Here is a 20972-nt window from a genome sequence, read left to right on the forward strand (position 1 = left end):
AATTCTACCCTTAGAATGCTGCTGCTCCTTCACCGACCAATCAGCGGTGTGCGAGAAGTAATGTGACTAAATCCTTGTACACACGGTCGGAGAATCCGACGGAATGTGTCCTATCGGACCGCGTCGTTGGATAATCCGACTGTGTGTGGTATACATCGGACGGATTCCGTCCGAATCTCCGTCAGACCCAATTTTCCAACACATTGGAAATATTTCCCGACCAACTGGGCCGGTCGGACCTAATCCGATCATGTGTAGAGAATTTTGATCGGACCACGCATGCTCAGATCAAATTCCTACATCAAAGCTATTGGCTACTAACCTGAATGTAGTCCCATCGTAACGAAATTACGTCATCACGTTCTGAATGATCGGATTTTTCGCCAACTTTGTCCAACCGTGTGTATGCAACAGTTTCGGACAAGATCCGACGGACAAAATCCGACGGATTTGGTTGGCAAAATCTCCGACCGTGTGTACAGGGGCTTAGAAAGCATAACCACTCAAGCCAATAGTAGCCATGTATGAATAAAAAAAATGTCTGATGCAAGGTCCACTTTAATCTTTATTTGGAATTCCTGATTTCAGGTTATTTTGGCACCATAAGAACAAATATGTACTACTAACCCAGACGAAAGTACAAACATTAAACCAATTACTATAGCAAAAATTAATAAGGTAATCATAAATCTTATCTATCTATCTATCTATCTATCTATCTATCTATCTATCTATCTATCTATCTATCTATCTATCTATCTATCTACCTATCTATCTAGCTATCTATCTATCTATCAGAAATTTGGTTGGTTGCCAAGAGTAGCGGCACCTCCACCTCGCCATTGCTTCAGCTTTGGTGGATAAACCGTATGGCTGAGAGGAGCATATCTGAGCAGAAGTTGATTCTTTTTTACATCAGAAGTATCTGTAGTTTATTTTCAGGATTGTTAGTATCTGTTTTTTCTTCTTCTTCTGGAGGTAGTGATGGTTTGTGGTTATGGGTAAGTGAACAGAAGACCACCTAATGCCAGGAGCATCCATGGGTTGTATGAAAGGTTAGCAGCCCCATCACCGATTATACCCTCTGGTCCGAGGAATTCTTCACACATCTTTGTTGGCGGTGGGATATCTGGCACGTTGGTAAATGGTACTGACAGGTAGGTGTTGATCCAGGCTTGATAGGCTGTGACAAGGGTGTACACCCCAGGACGGTAGAAGAAGCCGCAGCCTTCTCCCCAGCTTACGATCCCAACCTGGTACCAGACATTCTGGACGTTACACACCAGAGGTCCACCTGAGTCACCCTGGAAGAAATCAACAGTCATCATTTGCAATATCTACTGTATCTGTCTATCTCTCTGTCTATCTATGAATACTTTAGGGCCGGTTCACACTGCAGGCGAGGCGAGGCGACTCCGACTTGCCTCGCCGCGACCTGCCGCGACCTCAGTGGCAACTTGCAGATGACTTCTGTATAGAAGTCAATGCAAGTCGCCCCGAGGTCGCCCAAAAGTAGTACAGGAACCTTTTTTCTGAGTCGGAGCGACTCGAGTCGCTCCTCTCAGAACGGTTCCATTGTACAGAACGGGGGCGACTTGCGAGAGCGAGGCGAGGCGAGTCGTGTCGCCTTGCATCCCCCGCTGTGTGAACCGGCTCTTAAGCTCTAAAGCTGGCCATGCATTATACGATTTTCTTTTTCAATTTCCTTTAGGTTTTCCTTCAACTACATTGTACAAGGGCCTTCCTAATTGCATACGAATTTGAAATGTTTAGGTTTGACCTCATATTATACGGTTTTGGTAAATCTAAAGGAAAGTTGTACAATTGTATAATGTATGGCCAGCCTTGGTGGTGACTGAGGGTAAAACAAATGTTAATGCCTGAACACAATTTTGCAATTTTTTTTTTTTTAACTGTAAATTTTTATTATGAGATGAAAAGAAAAATCAGCAAAAAGATACATAGCCAAATGGGCATACCCTGGCAGTAAACTTGTTAAACAGGTAGAGTACATACAGATACAGGTATGCAAATATGGTGTATAACACAGTAACATATCAAAAATTCTTACAGGATACTCGGTTTTGAAGGAAGGGGAGGTTTGCAAAAGGGATGAGTGAGGACATATAAGAGTACAAATATGAAAATATGAAAACAGTTATAACCATAGTTTGATTTGCGGACATAGTATAAACAAACTGAATGAGGGAGAAAAATCAGACAGGAGAAAAATATACGGGTAGGTTCAGTATAGGTACTTTGGGTATATTCTTGATTATGGGTAACATCAAGCTTTAGAAAGAGATATAAAATAGATATGATACCCAGGATGTTCAGTGCAATGGGCTACTCCTGGGGTCTGCTATCCAAAGTTTCCAGGCATAGAGGAATTTATCGGTTGTGAGGTTAGCTTTAGCAAAGGCGTATTCTAATACAAAATGGTTATTCAGCAGTATGAGGACTTGTTTCAGGGTCGGGGAATGAACAGATTTCCAACTTTTTGCAATAGCTAGTCGGGCGGCGATAAGGATGTGGGTCAGTAAGGCGTGTAGATGGTGCGGCCACGAGAGGACAGATAGACCTAGTAGTAAGTCAGTGGGAGAGAGCAGGAAAGTTATTTTACAAATCTGGTGTATTAGGTTTTTAATTTTTTTCCAGAATGGTTGTATATAGGGGCAGCTCCACCAGATATGCAGTAATGTACCTCTATCACCGCAGTTCCTCCAACAATTAGGTGAGGAAGAGGGAAAAATTTTAGCCAGTCTGGTCGGTGTGTAGTACCAACCGTGGTAAAGTTTCATCAGAGATTCCCAGTGTGAGATGCAGTGAGAGAAGCGTGTCGGAGCATTCAGAGCTTTCTGCCAAGTTTCTGGGGGAACTACGTGTTGCAGTTTAGATGACCAGTATGCAGTGCGTGCAGGGTCAACTTCTGGGACTGGCGAGGTGAGTATTTTGTAGATGAGTGAAATGCCTCCCTTTTTTTGAGATTTATTCCCAAAAAACTGAAGCAGGGGATCCTTGAGTGAGTTCTTGGAGGAAAGAGGGAGATTTGCTAGGATGGACCTGATCCGGAGATATAAGAAGAATGTTGTGGAGGGGACATGATAGTTGTGTTGTAGTTGGGAGAAGGGTAGGAGAGTTGCTGAAGAAAATAATGTGTTCAGATTAGTGATCCCAGCTGCGACCCAGACCCCTACGGGGAGATCGGGGGAGAATACTTGGAGGGCTTCTAGGGGGACCAGTGGAAGAAGCGTCAGAGAGACATGAGCAGTGTTTTGAAAGTATGTTTGCCATACTCTAAGGGATGCGTTAATTGAGTCAAGTGGGTAACGAGAAGGCTTAAAGCGCAACCAGATAGCTGTCAAAATATTGATTGGGTCTGTCATTAAGGTAGCAAGTTCTATTTGCTTCCAAGTAGGTTGTAGGTCTGAGGACCACCATGTTTTGAGTTGATCTAGTAGGACAGCTCGGTAATATGCTTTGAGATTAGGGGCCCCCATGCCACCAAAGCGAGTGGGTGTCAGGAGGATAGTATTTCTAATTCTGGGGTGTTTGTGTTGCCAAATGAAAGCGTTAAGTATCCCCTGGAGCTTTTTAAGATGGGCTTGTAGGGGCGGAAGGGGGATGGAGCGGAAAAAGTAGAGAATGTGGGGGAGTAGATACATTTTGGTTTGTGCAATTCTACCTGCCCAGGAAGCCGGTGTAGTCAGTAGGTCTTTGGTTAGTCGGTGAAGTTTGCCCAGTAGAGTTTCAAGATTAGTTCTTACTAGAATGGAGCTGGGGTATGTCAGCTGTATACCTAAGTACGGGAGGAAAGAGTTGGTAGCCCACATGAAAGAGGACGTTGCTGAAATCTGGGACACTGTGTGTGGGTCTAGGCCAAGATTCAGCATTAAAGATTTGGAATGGTTAACTTTGTACATTGATACAGCACTGAAGGAGTCCAACGTGCGTTGAACCTCAGAGAGTGAGGTAAGTGGGTCTGTGAGGGCAATGATAACATCATCGGCGTAGAGGCCAATTTTATGTTCTGTGTCTGCCACCGTGATGCCTTTAATTTGGGGGTTTTGTCTGATAGTCTGCGCTAAGGGTTCCATTACCAGGGCAAATATCAATGGGGACAAAGGGCATCCTTGGCGGGTGCCATTGGTGATTTGAAAAGGGTTCGATATTATGCCCGAGGTCCACACCCGTGCACTAGGGTGCGTATAGAGTCCCAGAATGGCTGACAGGAAGGAGCCTGAAAGCCCTACCTTGCGGAGGACTGCCTCCATATAGGGCCAGGAGACTCGATCGAACGCCTTCTCTGCGTCCAGAGAGAGGAAGAGAGAAGGCGTTCGCTTACATTCGACCCATTGAATCAGGTCGACAAATCGTCTGGTTCCATCTGCTGTCTGCCTTCCCGGGACGAAGCCCACTTGGTCACGATGTATTAGGTCTGGGAGAATTACGGCTAGTCGCTGGGCTAGAAGTTTGGCATAAATTTTGGTGTCTGTATTGAGGAGTGATATGGGACGATAGTTCGCTGGGCTGTCAGGAGGTTTTCCTGGCTTAGGGATAGTGACTACAAGTGCTTCTAGGGATTCCTTGGGGATCTGTCCAGTGCTCGCAAATTGGTTATAGGTTTTGCAGAGATAGGGTACGATGATGTCAGCATATTTCTTATAGTACTCGTTGGTAATGCCATCTGGGCCCGGGGCTTTATGTAGGGGGAGCTTCTTAATGATAGAATGGATTTCTTCTGGGAGGAAGGGGGCCGATAAGGAGTCCAGTTGTTCAGGGGTGATCGTAGGGAGCGATACAGACGCTAGGAAATTAGCTATATCGGCTTGGGAAGGTGGGGGGGAGGGGTCAGTGGTGTTGAGGTTGTAAAGAGCATGATAGAAGCTGCTAAATTCGTTAGCGATATCGAGGGGATTAGTAATACGCGTTTTATTGGAGGTTGTCAGAAAGGAAATTTTTTTGTGAGTGAGTTGTCGCTTCAGCTGTTTGGCCATAAATGCGGTCGGTTTGTTCGCTGAGGAGTAGGATTGTAGCTTAAGGCGTTTTATATAGTATTCAAATTTCATGTGGAGGTGTTCGCTAAGTTTAGCCCTAAGGTTTTTTAAGTCAGCGGAGATCATGTCCGAAGGGGAGGATTTGTTTATGGCTTCCAAGGTTCGAATCTGTTGGAGCAAGGTAGCTGTGGTGGCCGCACGGGCCTTTTTTTGCTGTGCACCCAACTTAATGAAAAGGCCGCGTAGGCAGGCTTTATGGGCATTCCAGATGATAGCGTGGTCATCAACGGAATTGTCATTGGATTGGAAATAGGAGAGGAGTTCTGCATGTATTTGGGAGGCAAGTTTAGGATCATTAAGGAGGGATGAATTCAATCTCCAGAGAGTGTGCCTGGGTGAGTGTGATAGCGGGGCTAGTTTAATAGTGACAGGGGCGTGGTCGGACCATGAGATAAGTCCTATACTTGATTCAGAAATTGACTGTAATACATGTTTATCTGTGATAATCAGGTCTATTCTGGAGTAGGATTGATGGGGGGGGGAAAAAAAGGTGTAATCTCTCTCTGAGCCGTGCATGCATCTCCATGAGTCATAAAGGTCTTCGCGGGCAAGCATAGCTGCTAGGGCAGAGGGTCTATGCTTGGCGTGTGAAGTTGAGTCCAGTGCGGGGTCAGAGAGACCGTTAAAGTCTCCGCATATAATTAATGGTGACGATCTGTACGGAGCTAGTTTGGCCATAAGGGTAGTAAAAAATTTCTTTTGTGCAACATGAGGAACATATACATTTACAATGGTTAGAGGACGGGTATTGACTGTGGCCGATAGAATTATGTATCTCCCCTCTGCATCCTTCTCGAATTGGTGTAGCTCAAAGTCTACCGAGGCGCTGACAGCTATCATCACCCCCCTCTGTTTCCGTGAAGCATTCGCAAAAAAGGTGTGAGGGTAGCGTCTGTTAGAACATTTGGGGGGATCAGTTTGTGTGAAATGAGTCTCTTGAACACAGAGGATGTCAGAGCGGAGATTAGACGCCTCTCTCCAGAGGAGGCTACGCTTAAATGGGGAATTTAGGCCTTTGGCATTGATAGTGGAGATCGTGAGGGCCATGCCTATAGGGAGACAACGGAGAGGGAAGACTCAGAAAGAGATTACTGTAGCGAACACAAGTGAAGAGAAGGCAATACAATAAGTATCAAGTGTGTGCTGTGAAAACAGGGTTTGCAAACCTCTAATAAAAAACAGAAAACAAAAAACTGGATGAACACAAACAAAACAAGAGAGCAAGGGTGTTAAGGGGGAGAACCGTATGAATACGGGTATCTGTTCGTGTGCCTAGCACACTCTAACTTGGGGGGTGTAAAGAGGAAAAGTGCACCAACAAACAAACAGTAACGTTGTTCAAGTTGAAAGAACTAAAGCAAACAGTAAAAACTTAATATACTTGCAAGAGTCAGTCCGTCCATAACGGGGAGATCCATGTTCGGACCGGAGTGTACCGCGGAGTCAGGTTTCGCGCTCTCTTCGTGAAGTAGTATCTTTTCCAGGAGGGAGTGAAGAAAAATGCTCATTAGTGCGGCGGGAGTCTCTCGGGGGTAGCGGGAGGAAACCCCAATTGGTTAATTTCTTATAGCCATCTTTGGGGTTGAGGATGGGGATCACTTGCTGCTGATAGCTCACCAATAGTTTCGTGGGGAAGCCCCACCTGTAGGCGATCTTTTTTTGTTGCAGGATGGATGTGACTGGAGAGAAAGTTCTGCGAAGTTCCATCGTGGCCGGAGAGAGGTCTGTGAACAGTTTGACATCGTTGTAGGGAGGTGGTAGAGACTTTGATAATCTGGTAGTGGCAAGGATCTGTTCCTTAATATGAAAAAAATGGATGCGCGCTAGAATGTCTCTGGGGACGTCATCAGGCAGATGAGTGGGTTTAGAAATTCTGTGGGCCCGGTCAATTAAAATGTCAGTGTTGCTCAGATGAGGCACCAGTGTGGTAAATAGTTGCTGTAGGTATGGAATGATGTCCGGTGGCTTAACTGATTCCGGAACCCCTCTGAATTTGATATTATTGCGCCTAGCGCGATCTTCCAAGTCCGCCATTTTTAACTTTAAACGGTGGATTTCTGCGGAGTGATGGTCATGTGCATCCAAAAGTTCATTGTGAGCTTTGGAGTAGTCTTGCAACGTCTCCTCGATGGTATCTGTTCTCTCCTCCAGGCAATCCACTCTGTCGTGAATCTGGGACAACGAGAATTGCAGTTCTCTGTGGAGATCGGTTTGGAGTGTGAGCAGCATAGTCTTTAACGTGGCTTCTGAAACTGGGTTATCTGATACTGGGACTGCCGCAAGAGAGGGTGTTCGGTCTGCATTCTGTCCACCTGCCACAATTGCAGACCAGAGCTGCTTCTTCGCGTGAGGTTCCTTGCCTGGGGATTGTGCAGGGGAAGAGGCCAATCTCTTACCTCTATCAGCGTGAGGTGTGCCCAGCGGCATAGGTGGTGGTGGGAGGATGTCCATCTCAGTCCCTTGGAGAGTGCTGGTGTCCTCTTCTGCATGACGAGGATGGGGTTTCCCATTGGAGCGTTGAGGGCTGGGAGAGGACCTGCGAGAGCTCCCGGAGCCGGCGCCATCTTGAGCCTCCTGCATGGTGGCAGACGTGTAATAATGAGTGAGGCGGCGCGGCGCAGGGGGTTTCTGTCGCTTCTTCGACATGCCCCAGAGTCCGGATGTGTGTCTCAGTCTAGGCGGTATGCCTATACGGGGTGTGCAGTAGCTGTGAGTAGCTTGTCTCCCCGCTATGGAATGGAGGTAATGACTCAGGCAGGCATCTCAATTAGGGGCTAGCCATGCCCCTGAGTTAGTGTGGATTGAGTTTGAAATAAGGCCCACACCCTGCGGAGTTATGAGCTATGAAGAACAAGGTGTAGCAGGGTGTAGCAAGATGGCCTCTATGCTCCAGTATAGGCCGAAGCCAGGGCCTTGCTGGGAGAGAGCTGCTAGTGATGAGGCGTGCCTGGTGGGGTGGGATACTGGTGGCAATGGGTCAGTTCTCAGGGATCTGTGGGGGTATCCCAGCAGGGTCAGCAGGGTCTGGAGGATGTGGGATAAGGAGGAGAGGCTTGGAGGGGAGCAGGCAGCTGGGTGTTTGGAGCAGAGCAGTTATCCCCACACAGGGGGACTCACCAGGCCGGGTGGAAGCAGAGTTGAGGATCCCAGGAGGTTCCCCCATGCAGCGGATGTAGCGGTGCGGCGGCGGGATGCGTTCGATCCGGCGGCGGATCCGGGCGTCCCGCAGGAAAGTCCGGGGATTCTTGAGGCCTAGTAGGCCGCAAAATGGCGTTCGGCGAGGCGGCCCCCAGCGGCCGAAACGGGCGGAATCCTGCAGCGTACGGGAGGATGAGGACTTCCAAAAGCAGCCCAACTGGTGAGGAATCCTGTGAGGAACAAGGTGAGGTAATTTTTTGGTGTGTAGGGCACTTAGAAGCTGAGGATGGCAGTAGATAAAGATAGGCCCGGCGGAGCTGTGTTAAAACACGTCCGTCCTCGGTTCCGGCCGGCCACGCCCCCCACAATTTTGCAATTTTTGACGTGTGTTAGTAAAATAAAATTGTACATTTCAACGCGAAGTCTATCCAGGTGGATTACACCTTTGTTTTACCAGGGCTTTCTTTTTGTGGTAAATGATAACGGATATCTCCTGATTTTCTTTTTTTTTTTTATTAGCAAAGGAAAACTGCCCCAAAAATGGCAAAATAAAATATTTTTTTCTTGATATTAACATAGCTTACTACCAAAGAACGACCCCAAACCTTTGACCTTGACCTTTGACCCACAGCTTAACCCTAACACTGGCACCAACCCTGACACTAACCTAGATCAAACCTTTAGCTATTTTTTTTTTCCTTTATTTAACCACTTAAGGACCTCACACCGATGTACGTCGGCAAAATGGCACGGCTGGGCACAAGCACCTATCTGTATGTTGCTTTTTAAGTGGTGCGCTCCCGACCCAGTCCTGAGCTCTGTGACCGTGGCCATAAGATCAGTGGACCTGATCGCTGCTGATGTCCCGCGATCGGGTCACAGAGCTGAAGAACGAGGAGAGGTCTGTGTAAACAAACCTCTCCCCGTGCTTCCTACAGTGGCTGTCACCGATCGTCTGTTCCCTGTTATAGGGAAAGACGATCAGTGATGTCATATGCCAGGCCACGCTCCCCTACAATAAAAAAAAAACACATAATGTCATACATAACCCCTACACTGCCCCCTAGTGGTTAACTCCTTCAATTCCAATGTCATTTACACAGGAATCAGTGCATTTAAATAGCACTGATTGCTGTATAAATGACAATGGTCCCAAAAATGTTTCAGTCACGGCATGACCCTTATTAGAAACGGCACAATGTGCCCTTTCTAAAGGGCGCATGCGTAAATGACATTGGTGCATGCGCCGTAGTCATCGGCGCTCTTCTTTTCAGTAAATATCTCCTAAACCGTGGAGGTTTAGGAGATATTTCAAGCACCTACAGGTAAGCCTTGATATAGGCTTAGCTGTAGGTAAATGTGGTTGTACAACCACTTTAACCACTTAAGCCCCGGACCAATTTGCAGCCAAAAGACCAGGCCCCTTTTTGCGATTCGGCACTGCGTCGCTTTAACTGACAATTGCATGTGCGACGTGGCTCCCAAGCAAAATTGGCGTCCTTTTTTTACCACAAATAGAACTTTCTTTTGGTGGTATTTGATCACCTCTTCAGCTTTTATTTTTTGCGCTATAAACAAAAATAGAGCGACAATTTTGAAAATATTTTTTACTTTTTGCTATAATAAATATCCCCAAAAAATATTTAAAAAAACATTTTTTTCCCTCAGTTTAGGCCGATACGTATTCTTCTACATATTTTTGCAATCAGCGATTATTGATTGGCTTGCGCAAAAGTTATAGCGTTTACAAAATAGGGGATATTATATGGGATAGTTTTATAGCATTTTATATAAATATTTTTTTTTTTACTAGTAATGGCGGCGATCCGCGATTTTTATTGTGACTGCGACATTATGGCGGACACATCGGACATTTTTGACACATTTTTGAGACCATTGTCATTTATACAGCAATCAGTGCTATTTTAATGCACTGATTCCTGTGTAAATGACACTGGCAGTGAAGGAGTTAACCACTAGGGGGCGAGGAGGAGTTATGTGTGACGTTGTGTGTTTTTTTTTAACTGTAGGAGGGCGTGGCCTGGCATGTGACGTCACTGATCTTCTTTCCCTATAACAGGGAACAGACGATCGGTGACAGCAACAGTAGGAAGCACGGGGGGAGAGGTTTGTTTACACAGACTGCTCCTCGTTCTTCAGCTCTGTGACCCGATCACGGGACACCAGCGGCTATCGGGTCCGCGGGGTCCGCGGGTCCCACGGTCACGGAGCTCAGGACCGGGTCACGAGCTGCGCTGTGCACGCGACCCACGGCTGGACACTTAAAGAGCAACGTACCTGTACGTGCTTGTGCCCAGCCGTGCCATTCTGCCGACGTAAATGTGCAGGAGGCGGTCCTTAAGCGGTTAATATCCATAGCCTTTTAGCATGTAAACCAGATCTTACATTTAACATGCTGAAAGGCAATGGACATTCAGCTTTCCTTTTTCCCTTTCCCTTTTCACATTTTTCTTTCCCTTTTCTCCTTTCCCTTCCACTCTCCCCTTTCACCTTTATGATGACCACCAATGACCACAAATGTTACTCACCTGGCAAGAATCCTTCTGCCCTTGTTGAAAGCCAGCACATATCTTCTCATCCTGGATCATTACAGTATTAGCATTTTCTAAGGACCACGTGTGGTACATCTGGTCACATGTTTTGGAATCAATTAGAGGAACCATGACTTTCTGGAGGATGCCATTTACAGGTTGTTGCCCTGTTGATAACCATGGGAAAAAAATGATAAAAATTTCTTCTGTAACACAATCTCTTTTTTTTTTTTTTTAAATCCTTCATTTGTGGGTCATGTATGTCCTTTTATTGGCTCTTTATTTTACATCTAACCTCTATTTATTTCCCTTCCTCAATTGTATGAAATGGCAATGGTCCTCAGTAGTGAAAATGGATGCAAATGAAAATAGTTAGGTGTGTACAACGGGCAGGAAATCATCCAAAATTGAGTCCAATAGTTTGTTTTATCTTTTACACCTACGTTAACAACTCCTATATTATTATTATTTTTTTTATTTGTTTAATAAAAATAATAATAATAATAACCACTACAATACAGGGCACTTTCACCCCCTTCCTTCCCAGCCCAATTTTCAGCTTTCATCGCTCTTGCACTTTCAGTGAGAATTGCGCGGTCATGCTACACTGTACCCAAATGACATTTTTATCATTTTGTTCGCACAAATAGAGCTTTATTTTGGTGGTATTTATTCACGACTCCGTTTTTTATTTTTTGCGATATAAGCGCAAAAACAGAGGAAATTTGGAAAAAAAAACTATATTTTCTTTTTTCTATTTTAAAAGAAATCCAATAAAATCAAATTTTGTCATAAATTTAAGCCAAAATGTATTCTGCTACATGTTTTTGGTAAAAAAAATTCCGTTAAGTGTATAATAATTGGTTTGTGTGATCAGGGACATATGTAAGCAAATGATCATGTACATATGTGTGCAGGTGATCACGTACATATGTGTGCAGATAATCATTGGGACATGTGATTTTAGTGGGACATATGTGGGGGACATGTTTTTATTATTAGGGACATGTGTTTTTATTGTTTGGGGACATGTATGTTTTGGGGACATGTGTGTTTTGGGGACATGTGTGGGGACATGTGTGGGGGCATTGTGTTTATACTGTGTGGTGTGTTTACACTGTGTGGTGTGTTGTGTGTTTACACTAGACTGGTGATAAGTGAGTAAAAAGCTGTAAAAAACAGCTCATACTCACTGATCATCAGCCAGGTGCAGCGATCTGCTCTCCTCTCCTCAGCGATGACTTCTGTGTGAGGAGAGGAGGAGCCGATTGCCTAGCAACCGGCTGTGTGTTTACATCACATGACGGCCGTGATTGGACACGGCCGTCATGTGATCAGGAGGGCCAATCACAGAGCCATCCTGCCGATCTGAGATGCGCCGTGTCCGGGTGACACAGGCGCATCGGGATCGCGCCGCTGCGCGGGCACGCGCGCGCGATCCCGCTCCTTCTGATGGACGTTCCTGAACGTCCTATCAGAAGTAGATGGCTCCCACCCGGCCGTATTTGTGCATTGGCCGGGTGGGAAGTGGTTAATAACGATAATTGGGCTTTGATGGGAATGAGAAGTGGAAGTACAAGTTGTGTAGATACACATCTGACTCTTACTTTTACAAAAAAAAAAAAAAAGATAGTTCTAAGTGTTAATTTATCCACTTCAGCCCCGGAATATTTGGCTGCTGAATGACCGGGCCATTTTTTTGCAATTCGGCACTGCGTCGCTTTAACTGACAATTGCGCGATTGTACGACGTTACACCCAAACAAAATTGACATCCTTTTTTTCCCCACAAATAGAGATTTCTTTTGGTGGTATTTGATCATCTCTGCATTTTTTTTTTGCGCTATAAACAAAAAAATAGCAACAATTTTGAAAAAAAAAACCACAAAATTTGTACTTTTTCCTATAATAAATATCCCCATTTAAAAAAAAAAAAAAAAAAAACAATTTTTTTAGGCTGATATGTATTATTCTACATATTTTTGGTAAAACAAAAATTGATTGAAGTTATAGCGTCTACAAAATAGGGGATAGATTTATAGCATTTTTATTTTTACTACTAATGGCAGCGATCTGCGATTTTTATTGTGACTGCAACATTATGGCGGACACATCGGACAATTTTGACACATTTTTGGGACCATTGACATTTATACAGCGATCAGTGCCATAAAAAGGCATTGATTGCTGTAAAAATGTCACTGGCAGTGAAGGGGTTAACACTAGGGGGGCGATCAAGGAGTTAACTGTGTTCCCTGCTATGTGTTCTAACTGAAGGGGGGATGGGACTTGCTAGGGGAAGAGATAGATTGGTGTTCATACTTTGTACGCACAATCAGTCTCTTCTCCCCTCAAGATCAAGGTTCTCGCCGTGTCATGAGTGATCGCGGGAGCCCAGCAGTCATTGCGACCACCGGGCACTCACATCGGCTCCGAGGGTGAGCAGCATGTGGCTCGCGCTCCCCTAGTGGCCACAATAAGAAGCGACGTAACATGATTCGCACAGCCATGCCATTCATTAAAATTCATCATCACTGCAGATAATACTACAAAATGGGCCAGAATCCACCCAACAAACAATAAAGCAGGAGAAGCATCACTGACAAGCCTAATCAGAAGTACATACAACTGGGTGTATTATCTCCAGCACAATACATTGATCTTGATAGGGAGAATAATGAGAAGTCCTTTTTTTCAGATCTTAAACATGCCTAGGCTTGGGCAGATCAACAGAAAAAAGTTATTTTACTAAATTATATTGAAATTTGGACCTTCCTTTGCAATCTGACCACCTTACTGTCACGGTCAGAGATCAGACTTTCACCGACCAGCAGGATAGGCTCACTCAAGTGTGGGGTCTAACCACTAACTGGTATTCACCAGAGCTCCTGATAGTGGAGGTGGGTTTAACTGTGTGTTAGTACCAGGTCGCAATTCTCAGGATATTCGCATCAGGAGGTGAGCAGGTAGGGATCAAGCAGAAGCATAGACAGTAAACAAGCCAAAGGTCAGTAACAAGTAGTTGCAGGTTGGGATCCAACAGAAGCGTAAGTGAGGTACAAGCCAAAGGTCAGTAATATGTGGTAGCAAAGATGCAGACAGCACCAGGAGTGATATATTGGCTGGAGAGAGCACAATAATCTAGTAAACAGGAAGTGCAAAGGCATGGCTTAAACAGGAAATTTATGGGAGGAGCAAAGGGTTCAAGGTTTAAGAGAAGAAAGACACAAGGTAAGGTTGTCTAAGGAATAAGGCAGGGAGCTGTCCAGTAGGGATGAGCTCACGCGTGTTGGCATGGTCCACATGCAGAGCCCGCCAGGAAGTCGGCGCAGCATTGCGCTAATCACAAGCAGGGAGACATTGCCCCGATGCGCGGCTGCAGAGATCGGGCAATGTCTCACTGCCTGTGATTAGCACAGCGCTGCGCCGACTAGCTGGCGGGCTCTGCACATGGAGCTCATCCTTACTGCCCAGCATCTCAGGTGGCTCAGGAAAAAGAGATGCTTCCAGATACAGCAGAGGTTTCAGGTTTAGATCAGGATCCTGACACTTACCTTCAAAGGATGTTGTACCCCAGCCGGTCACCCAACAATCCATGCCACAGGGGAAGGTATCAAAGAATGTTGGCAGGCAGATTGGCATTATGTATTTTGTGAAGGTGACAGCATTGCCTAGCTTCACCAAAGCTATGTCCCCGACGGACCCAGTGCTTGTATATTGGCTGTTCAAGATGATCGTTTCTACGCGGGAAACAACCATATGAGTTGAATTCACATGCAGCTGGTTCAGACCCAGATAAACTTGGTAATCCTTTGGCAATGTTGACCTGGAATAAAGGACATGTAAAGAATATACCCCATGACTTTAATTTGCAGAGGTTGCTTTTCGATGAAAAATCATGTAAATATGTGAATGTTTAGAGCAGCCATTCTCAACCAGGGTTCCGTGGAACTCTAGGGTTCCTTCAGAGATGACTAGGGGTTCCTTTAAGCTGTGGCTGATCTACTTCCTGTTTGATGGTGCCTACATAGATCTGAGCAAATTCCACTTGAATGAGCCAGTGGTATGACACCAATGATCTTTATAACTCTTGGTAAGGGGGCCATTCTTACCACCACTGTAAAAAAGGGCATTCTTCTCACCAAACACCAAAGTAAGGGGCATTGTTTCCACTGACCCCCAATGAATGGGTTTTATCAGAGGTTCCCCGATATCTGAAAATTATTTTAAGGGTTCCCCTGGGGTAAAAAAGGTTGAGAAAGGCTGGTTTAGAGCCTAGCCCACAGGTTCATTCTAATAACAGCAACCAATGTCAGTCTGCATCTCCAGTGCCCTAAAAAGATGTTGTTATAGATAAATATCGGTTGTCATAGATAATTATTTATCCATCTGCACGTGCTAGGGTCCTAGTTGTAATCCTAGATTTTGACATCTCCTTTGTTGCCCACATCCATTCACTGGCTAAATCTTGCCACCTTAACCTCCACAGAATTTCCAGAATGTTCCCCTTCCTAACGACACCCCAAAACAACTTATTCACTCCTTGCTTATATCCGTCTGGACTACTGAACTACTTCCACGCTGGCCGACCTTTGCACAGGCTATCCCCCTTCACTCTATTATGAATGCTGCTGCTAGACTTATACACCTTACTAACCGTTCCGTGACTGCTGCCCCTCTCTTCCAATCTCTTCACTGACTTCCATTAGCCCAACATATAAAATTTGAAATATTAACCACACCAAACAAAGCCATCAAATCCACAACGCTGCCCCCAGCTACATCACCAACCTCATCTGCAGATATCGCCCAAATCATCCTCTCTGCTCCGCCCAAGACATCTTGTTCTCTAGTTCCCTTGTTACCTCTTCCCATGCCTGCCTTCTGGACTTCTCCAGAACCTCTCCTATCCTCTGGAACTCCTTATCCCAGTATGTCCGGTGAGCTCCTACCCTGTTCGCCTTTAGGTGTTCCTGGAAAACATCATTTATTCAGGGAAGCCTCCCCCAACTCCATCTAAAAACTGTACCTGGACCACCTCCATCAGACCATCCTCTGCAGCAATTACAGAAATTACAAAAACAGAAAACATAACGGTTTTAGTTTTTGTGCTCAAAATCGAATGAAGAGAACCTCATATTGTCTTCAAAAGAGTACGAGTGGGAGCTGACCAAGCAGATCTGTATGAGTTTAGTAATAGTTTTCAAAAGAAATTGCCCTTAGTGCTAATATGTTTTTGGGTATATGTGGGGAAAAGCCACTCTACTGAGCTCCTGTGTTTTAACCACTTGCTTACTGGGCACTTAAACCCCCCTCCTGCCCAGACCAATTTTCAGCTTTCATCGCTGATGCACTTTGAATGACAATTGCGCAGGCATACAACACTGTACCCAAATGAAATTTTTATCATTTTTTACCCACAAATAGAGCTTTTTTTTTTGTGGTTTTTAATTACAGTTGGGAGTTTTATTTTTTGCTAAACAAACAAAAAAAGATGCAAAATAATAAAATAAAAAAATCATGTTTAATAGTTTGTTATAAAATTTTGCAAACAGGTCATTTTTCTCCTTCATTGAAGTGCGCTGATGAGGCGGCACTGATAGGCTGCACTGGTGGGCACTGATAGGCTGCACTGGTGGGCACTGATAGGCATAGTTAAGGCGGCACTAATAGGCAAAGATAAGGTGGCACCGATAGGCAAAGATAAGGCAGTACTGATGGGCACAGATAAGGCGGCACTGATGGGCAAAGATGGGCACAGATGGGTGGCACTGATAGGTGGCTCTGATAGGTGGCACTGCTGGGCACTGATGGGCGGCACTGATGGGCACTGATGGGCACTGGTAGATGACACTGATGGGCACGGATATGTGGCACTGGGGTGCAGCACCGTTGTTGAGGCAGATTGTGGGCACTGATGGGTGGCACTGTGGGCACTGATGGGTGGCACTGTGGGCACTGCTGGGTGGAACTGACGGGGGGCACTTATTTATTCCTGAGGTGGAACTGGCAGGGGGCAGGTGGGCACTGGTAAGCTGGCCGTGATTGGGACTGGTGTCCCGATCACGGCCGCCGGTGATCGGCTCTTTTTTTTCCTGACAGCGCGAGGAGGAAAAATAGCCGATTACCGGCTCCGTTGTATCACATGATCAGCTGTCATTGGCTGACAGCTGATCACGTGGTAAGGGGTTGGGATCGACCCCTTGCTCGGATCCGTGATCAGGCGAGTCTCATAGACGCGCCGATCACAGAGCGCACTGCGCGCGCCCCTCGGGGGGCGCGCAGGCCGCTTGTGCACGGGACGATGTTAATAGACGTAGTCCCGGCAAAGGAGGTCCGCGCTGTAGCCGTCATTTGGCTATAGCGCGGATCTCTAGTGGTTAATGAGGGTTTGGGGACTAAAACTGTGAACAAGAACCCCCTCCCCTGGTGCAGGAATAAACATGTTTTGGTAGATCTTATAACACTCCACCTATTATATACAGCACAATTCCTTGTTTTCCTGGTTTTATCTTACCTTAGAATATTGTGATAAAATGTACAGTATAGAGCCTTATTTAACACAAAAAGCCATCAAATCCACAACGCTGCCCCCAGCTACATCACCAACCTCATCTGCAGATATCGCCCAAATTATCCTCTCTGCTCCACCCAAGACATCTTGTTCTCTACTCTAGCTCCCTTGTTACCTCTTCCCATGGTTGCCTTCCTCTGGAACTCCTTACCCCAGTATGTCCGATGAGCTCCTACCCTGTCCAGCTTTAGGTGTTCCTGGAAAACATAATTTATTCAGGGAAGCCTCCCCCACCTCCATCTAGAAACTGTACCTGGACCACCTCCATCAGACCATCGCCTGCAGAAATTACCTTTTGTACCGCCTCCCCCTCCATTTAGATTGTAAGCTCAAAGAGCAGGGCCCTCCTATTCCTTCTGTATTGAACTGTATTGCAATTGTTCTGCCACCCTTTATAAAGTGCTGTGCAAACTTTTGGCACTATATAAATCCTGTATAATAATAATAATAATAAAGTAAAAAAAAAAATCTGAATACTCACTCAGCAAAGCAGTGGGCTGCAGTCAGCACCCATTGTGAGGAGATCAGAGAACCTCCACAAGTATGATGACCTTTGAAGTGGAGACTGACCTGCCAAGGCCATTCGCCTTCCACAGAATCTGTGCCGCCAACAATTCTGTTGGAGACCGCCGGGGTGCCGCACACTGAATTATTCGCCGCAGATCCCAAATCGGACAATGCTGTATGGAAACAGAAAACATAACGGTTTTAGTTTTTTGTGCTCAAAATCTAATGAAGAAAACCTCATATTGTCTTCAAAAGAGTACGCGTGGGAGCTGACCAAGCAGATCTGTATTCGTTTAGTAATAGTTTTCAAAAGAAATTGCCCTTAGTGCCAATATGTTTTTGGGAATATGTTGGGAAAAGCCACTCTACTGAGCTCCTGTGCTCATGTGTTTTAATGAGGGTTTGGGGACCAAAACTGTAGACAAGTCCCTCCTAAACTGGTGCTGTAGAAATAAACACGTTGCATACTAGCTCATTATGCCTTTTCCTTTGCAGGTAGAAAAAAAAACATCTGCGGGTTTACTCCTGCTTTAAAATGTATCTACGACCAATTTATTTTATTTTTTTTAAGTTTTGGATAAAGTGTGGAAATGTAGGAACTCCTATCAGATTTGAATGAAGTTGGAGGCTCCATTGGGGAGATTCCTGAACTTCCAGCCTGGTAAAGGGTTGTCCCCAGAAGAGGAAGTGAGGGTCCCGGATAGCCGTAAAAAACCTGACAAGGGTTTTAGCTTTATCCATTCTATCCAAAACCATAAAGAAAAAGTTGAGGACAGGGGCGGACTGACCATTCGGCCACTCGGGCACTGCCCGAGGGCCCCGGGCCACTAGGGGGCCCCATCAGGGCTGCCAGCCTCAGTAAAACCAGGGACAGTATGTATGTGTGTTTTTTACATCTGTCTCTGAAATGTCCCTTACCGACATCCTTTTGGTCTAAAAATCCTGAGATTATAGCTGCCCCACCTCTCCAGTACCTTCTCAGCCAATAGAAACATGCCTGTGTATATTGTGTGTGCATGTATGTGTATACTGTGTGTGTGTGTGTGTATATATACTGAGTGACCCCATAATCTCTGATTGCCTGAAGCCCCATAATCTCCTATTGTGCGGGGGCCCCATGAGTTGTCAGTCCGCCCCTGGTTGAACTTGAGGATATAGATAATTAACCAAATGAGTCCTGAGTGCTGTTCTAAAAGGATGATGGGATAGTAGTTAGCTAGTAGTCCCAGCTCCTTCGGCTCCTGACCAGCATTAGCATTAAAATCGTTTATTTTTCATTTTGTTTTTTAAATGGGATTTAGAAGAACACCGATAAATATTTGAGAGATTTGTGTGCAAGTACCGATCTGCTTACCTGTTGCCAATACGATCAATACGAAGCGTGCCCCCATGCCTGTAGAGTGGAGGAAGATGGTCTGAGGTCTCCGAGTGTCTCTGCTCTGAGAAGGACAGAAGTTTCTCTTCCAAAATCTCCACTTCTATAGAGTTTCCTTATTCTTTAGAATAATGGCTTTATGATACACCGTTCTCAGGTTTCTACTATTATATATCTGGATGGAACCTAAGACCTTTGTGAAGATACAGAACCCTTCAATTCTATTATATGTGTTAAAAATAAAAAATAACCTCAAGAACAAAGTAACCCTTTTGGTCGGTGAGAACTCTCACCAGTATACTGTCACTAGCTAGAATAATAAAGACAGAGAAACAATCGAAGAATATATAAGCCCAACATTTAATATTCCTGATATGTGGCTGCTGTACCATGTACGTGTATGATAAAGTCTCCTATTCTGTATTTCTTCCTCTGGGTGAAATCCCTGGCGTTCCTGCCAATCCCTCTGCTTTCCTATTAAAATCTGACCCAACTAGGCATGAAAGCACACCATGGTCAGTTCTCTAGCTAGGCTGGAAACTCAGCCTGCTCTCCTCCAATGATCAGACTTGTCCTGTCCTCCCAGCACAGCCATTCTCTGAAAAAAAACAGTGTGCTGCTGTTTCTCCTCCCCCCAGCTCTCACGCAGTTGAAAAAAAAAGGGAATGTGATCACTTATAAGACAGAAGAAAAAGGGCTTTTAAAATGTTTTTCATATCTAAACACAAATATTTTGCCTTTCATTTCTATTTTAAACTGAATGGGTTGTTTTACAAGATGAGGGTTTACAATCACTTTAATGTTACTGCAATGTGACATCTGTGTGACTAGTAAGTTGCCCAAATTCAGTTTTTACCAATAAAAAATATGTACATTATCTCACAAAGGTAAGTACACCCCTCACATTTTTGTAAATATTTTCTTCTATCTTTTCATGTGACAACACTGAAGAAATGACACTTGGCTACAATGTAAAGTAGTGAGTGTACAGCTTGTATAACAGTGTAAATTTGCTGTCCCCTCAAAATAACTCAACACACAGCCATTAATGTCTAAACCGCTGGCAACAAAAGTGAGTACACTCCTAAGTGAAAATATCCAAATTGGGCCATTTTCCTTCCCCGATGTCATGTGACCCATTAGTGTTACAAGGTCTCAGGTGTGAATGGGGAGCAGGTGTGTTAAATTTGGTGTTATCGCTCTCACTCTCTCATACTGATCACTGGAAGTTCAGCGTGGCACCTCATGGCAAAGAACTCTCTGAAGATCTGAAAAAAAAGAATTGTTGCTCTACATAAAGATGGCCTAGGCTATAAGAAGATTGCCAAGACCCTGAAACTGAGCTGCAGCACGGTGGCCAAGATCATACAGAGGCATAACAGGACAGGTTCTACTCAGAACAGGCCTCGCCACGGTCCACCAAAGAAGTTGAGGTCAGGTGCTCAGCGTCATATCCAGAGGTTGTCTTTGGGAAGTAGACGTATGAGTGCTGCCAGCATTGCTGCAGAGGTTGAAGCTCAGCCTGTCAGAGCTCAGACCATACAACGCACACTGCATTAAATTGGTCTGCATGGCTGTTGTCCCAGAAGGAAGCCTCTTCTGAAGATGATGCACAAGAAAGCCTGCAAACAGTTTGCTGAAGACAAGCAGACTAAGGAGATGGATTACTGAAACCATGTCCTGTGGTCTGATGAGACCAAGATAAACGTATTTGGTGTCAGATGGTGACAAGTATGTGTGGGGGCAACCAGGTGAGGAGGACAAAGACAA

At 45.1% G+C, this 20972-nt stretch overlaps 1 protein-coding gene across 2 annotated transcripts; it reads right to left on the reverse strand.

Annotated features, from left to right (window-relative positions):
• Positions 1-547: 547 nt before the first annotated feature.
• LOC143923417 (serine protease 27-like) lies at positions 548-20161 on the reverse strand. Of its 2 annotated transcripts, XR_013261724.1 has the most exons (6): positions 19182-20161; positions 17802-18000; positions 14301-14572; positions 10745-10914; positions 768-1304; positions 548-723 (listed from the first exon to the last, which is right to left on the reverse strand). XR_013261724.1 is itself a non-coding variant. In XM_077447074.1 (5 exons), the coding sequence occupies exons 1-5, from the start codon at positions 19216-19218 to the stop codon at positions 996-998; spliced, it is 987 nt and encodes a 328-aa protein (XP_077303200.1). In that variant the 5' UTR covers positions 19219-20161; the 3' UTR covers positions 548-995. The 2 variants fall into 2 exon arrangements, 1 of the variants encoding a protein (XP_077303200.1); XM_077447074.1 differs by having other exon boundaries at positions 548-1304.
• Positions 20162-20972: the final 811 nt, after the last annotated feature.

This window comes from Lithobates pipiens, unplaced genomic scaffold (assembly GCF_037356315.1).
Source record: "Lithobates pipiens isolate NorthernLeopardFrog02 unplaced genomic scaffold, aLitPip1_a1.2 Scaffold_22, whole genome shotgun sequence".
Taxonomy (NCBI): domain Eukaryota; kingdom Metazoa; phylum Chordata; class Amphibia; order Anura; family Ranidae; genus Lithobates; species Lithobates pipiens.

Coding starts and splice junctions, on each gene's coding strand:
- LOC143923417 (XM_077447074.1), bottom strand. CDS start 19,218: ATGGGGGCACGCTTCGTATTGATCGTATTGGCAACAG. Junction 18,001..19,181: donor ATTGATCGTATTGGCAACAG/GTAAGCAGATCG, acceptor GTTTCCATACAG/CATTGTCCGATTTGGGATCT. Junction 1,305..10,744: donor GGCAGAAGGATTCTTGCCAG/GTGAGTAACATT, acceptor GATTTCTTCCAG/GGTGACTCAGGTGGACCTCT.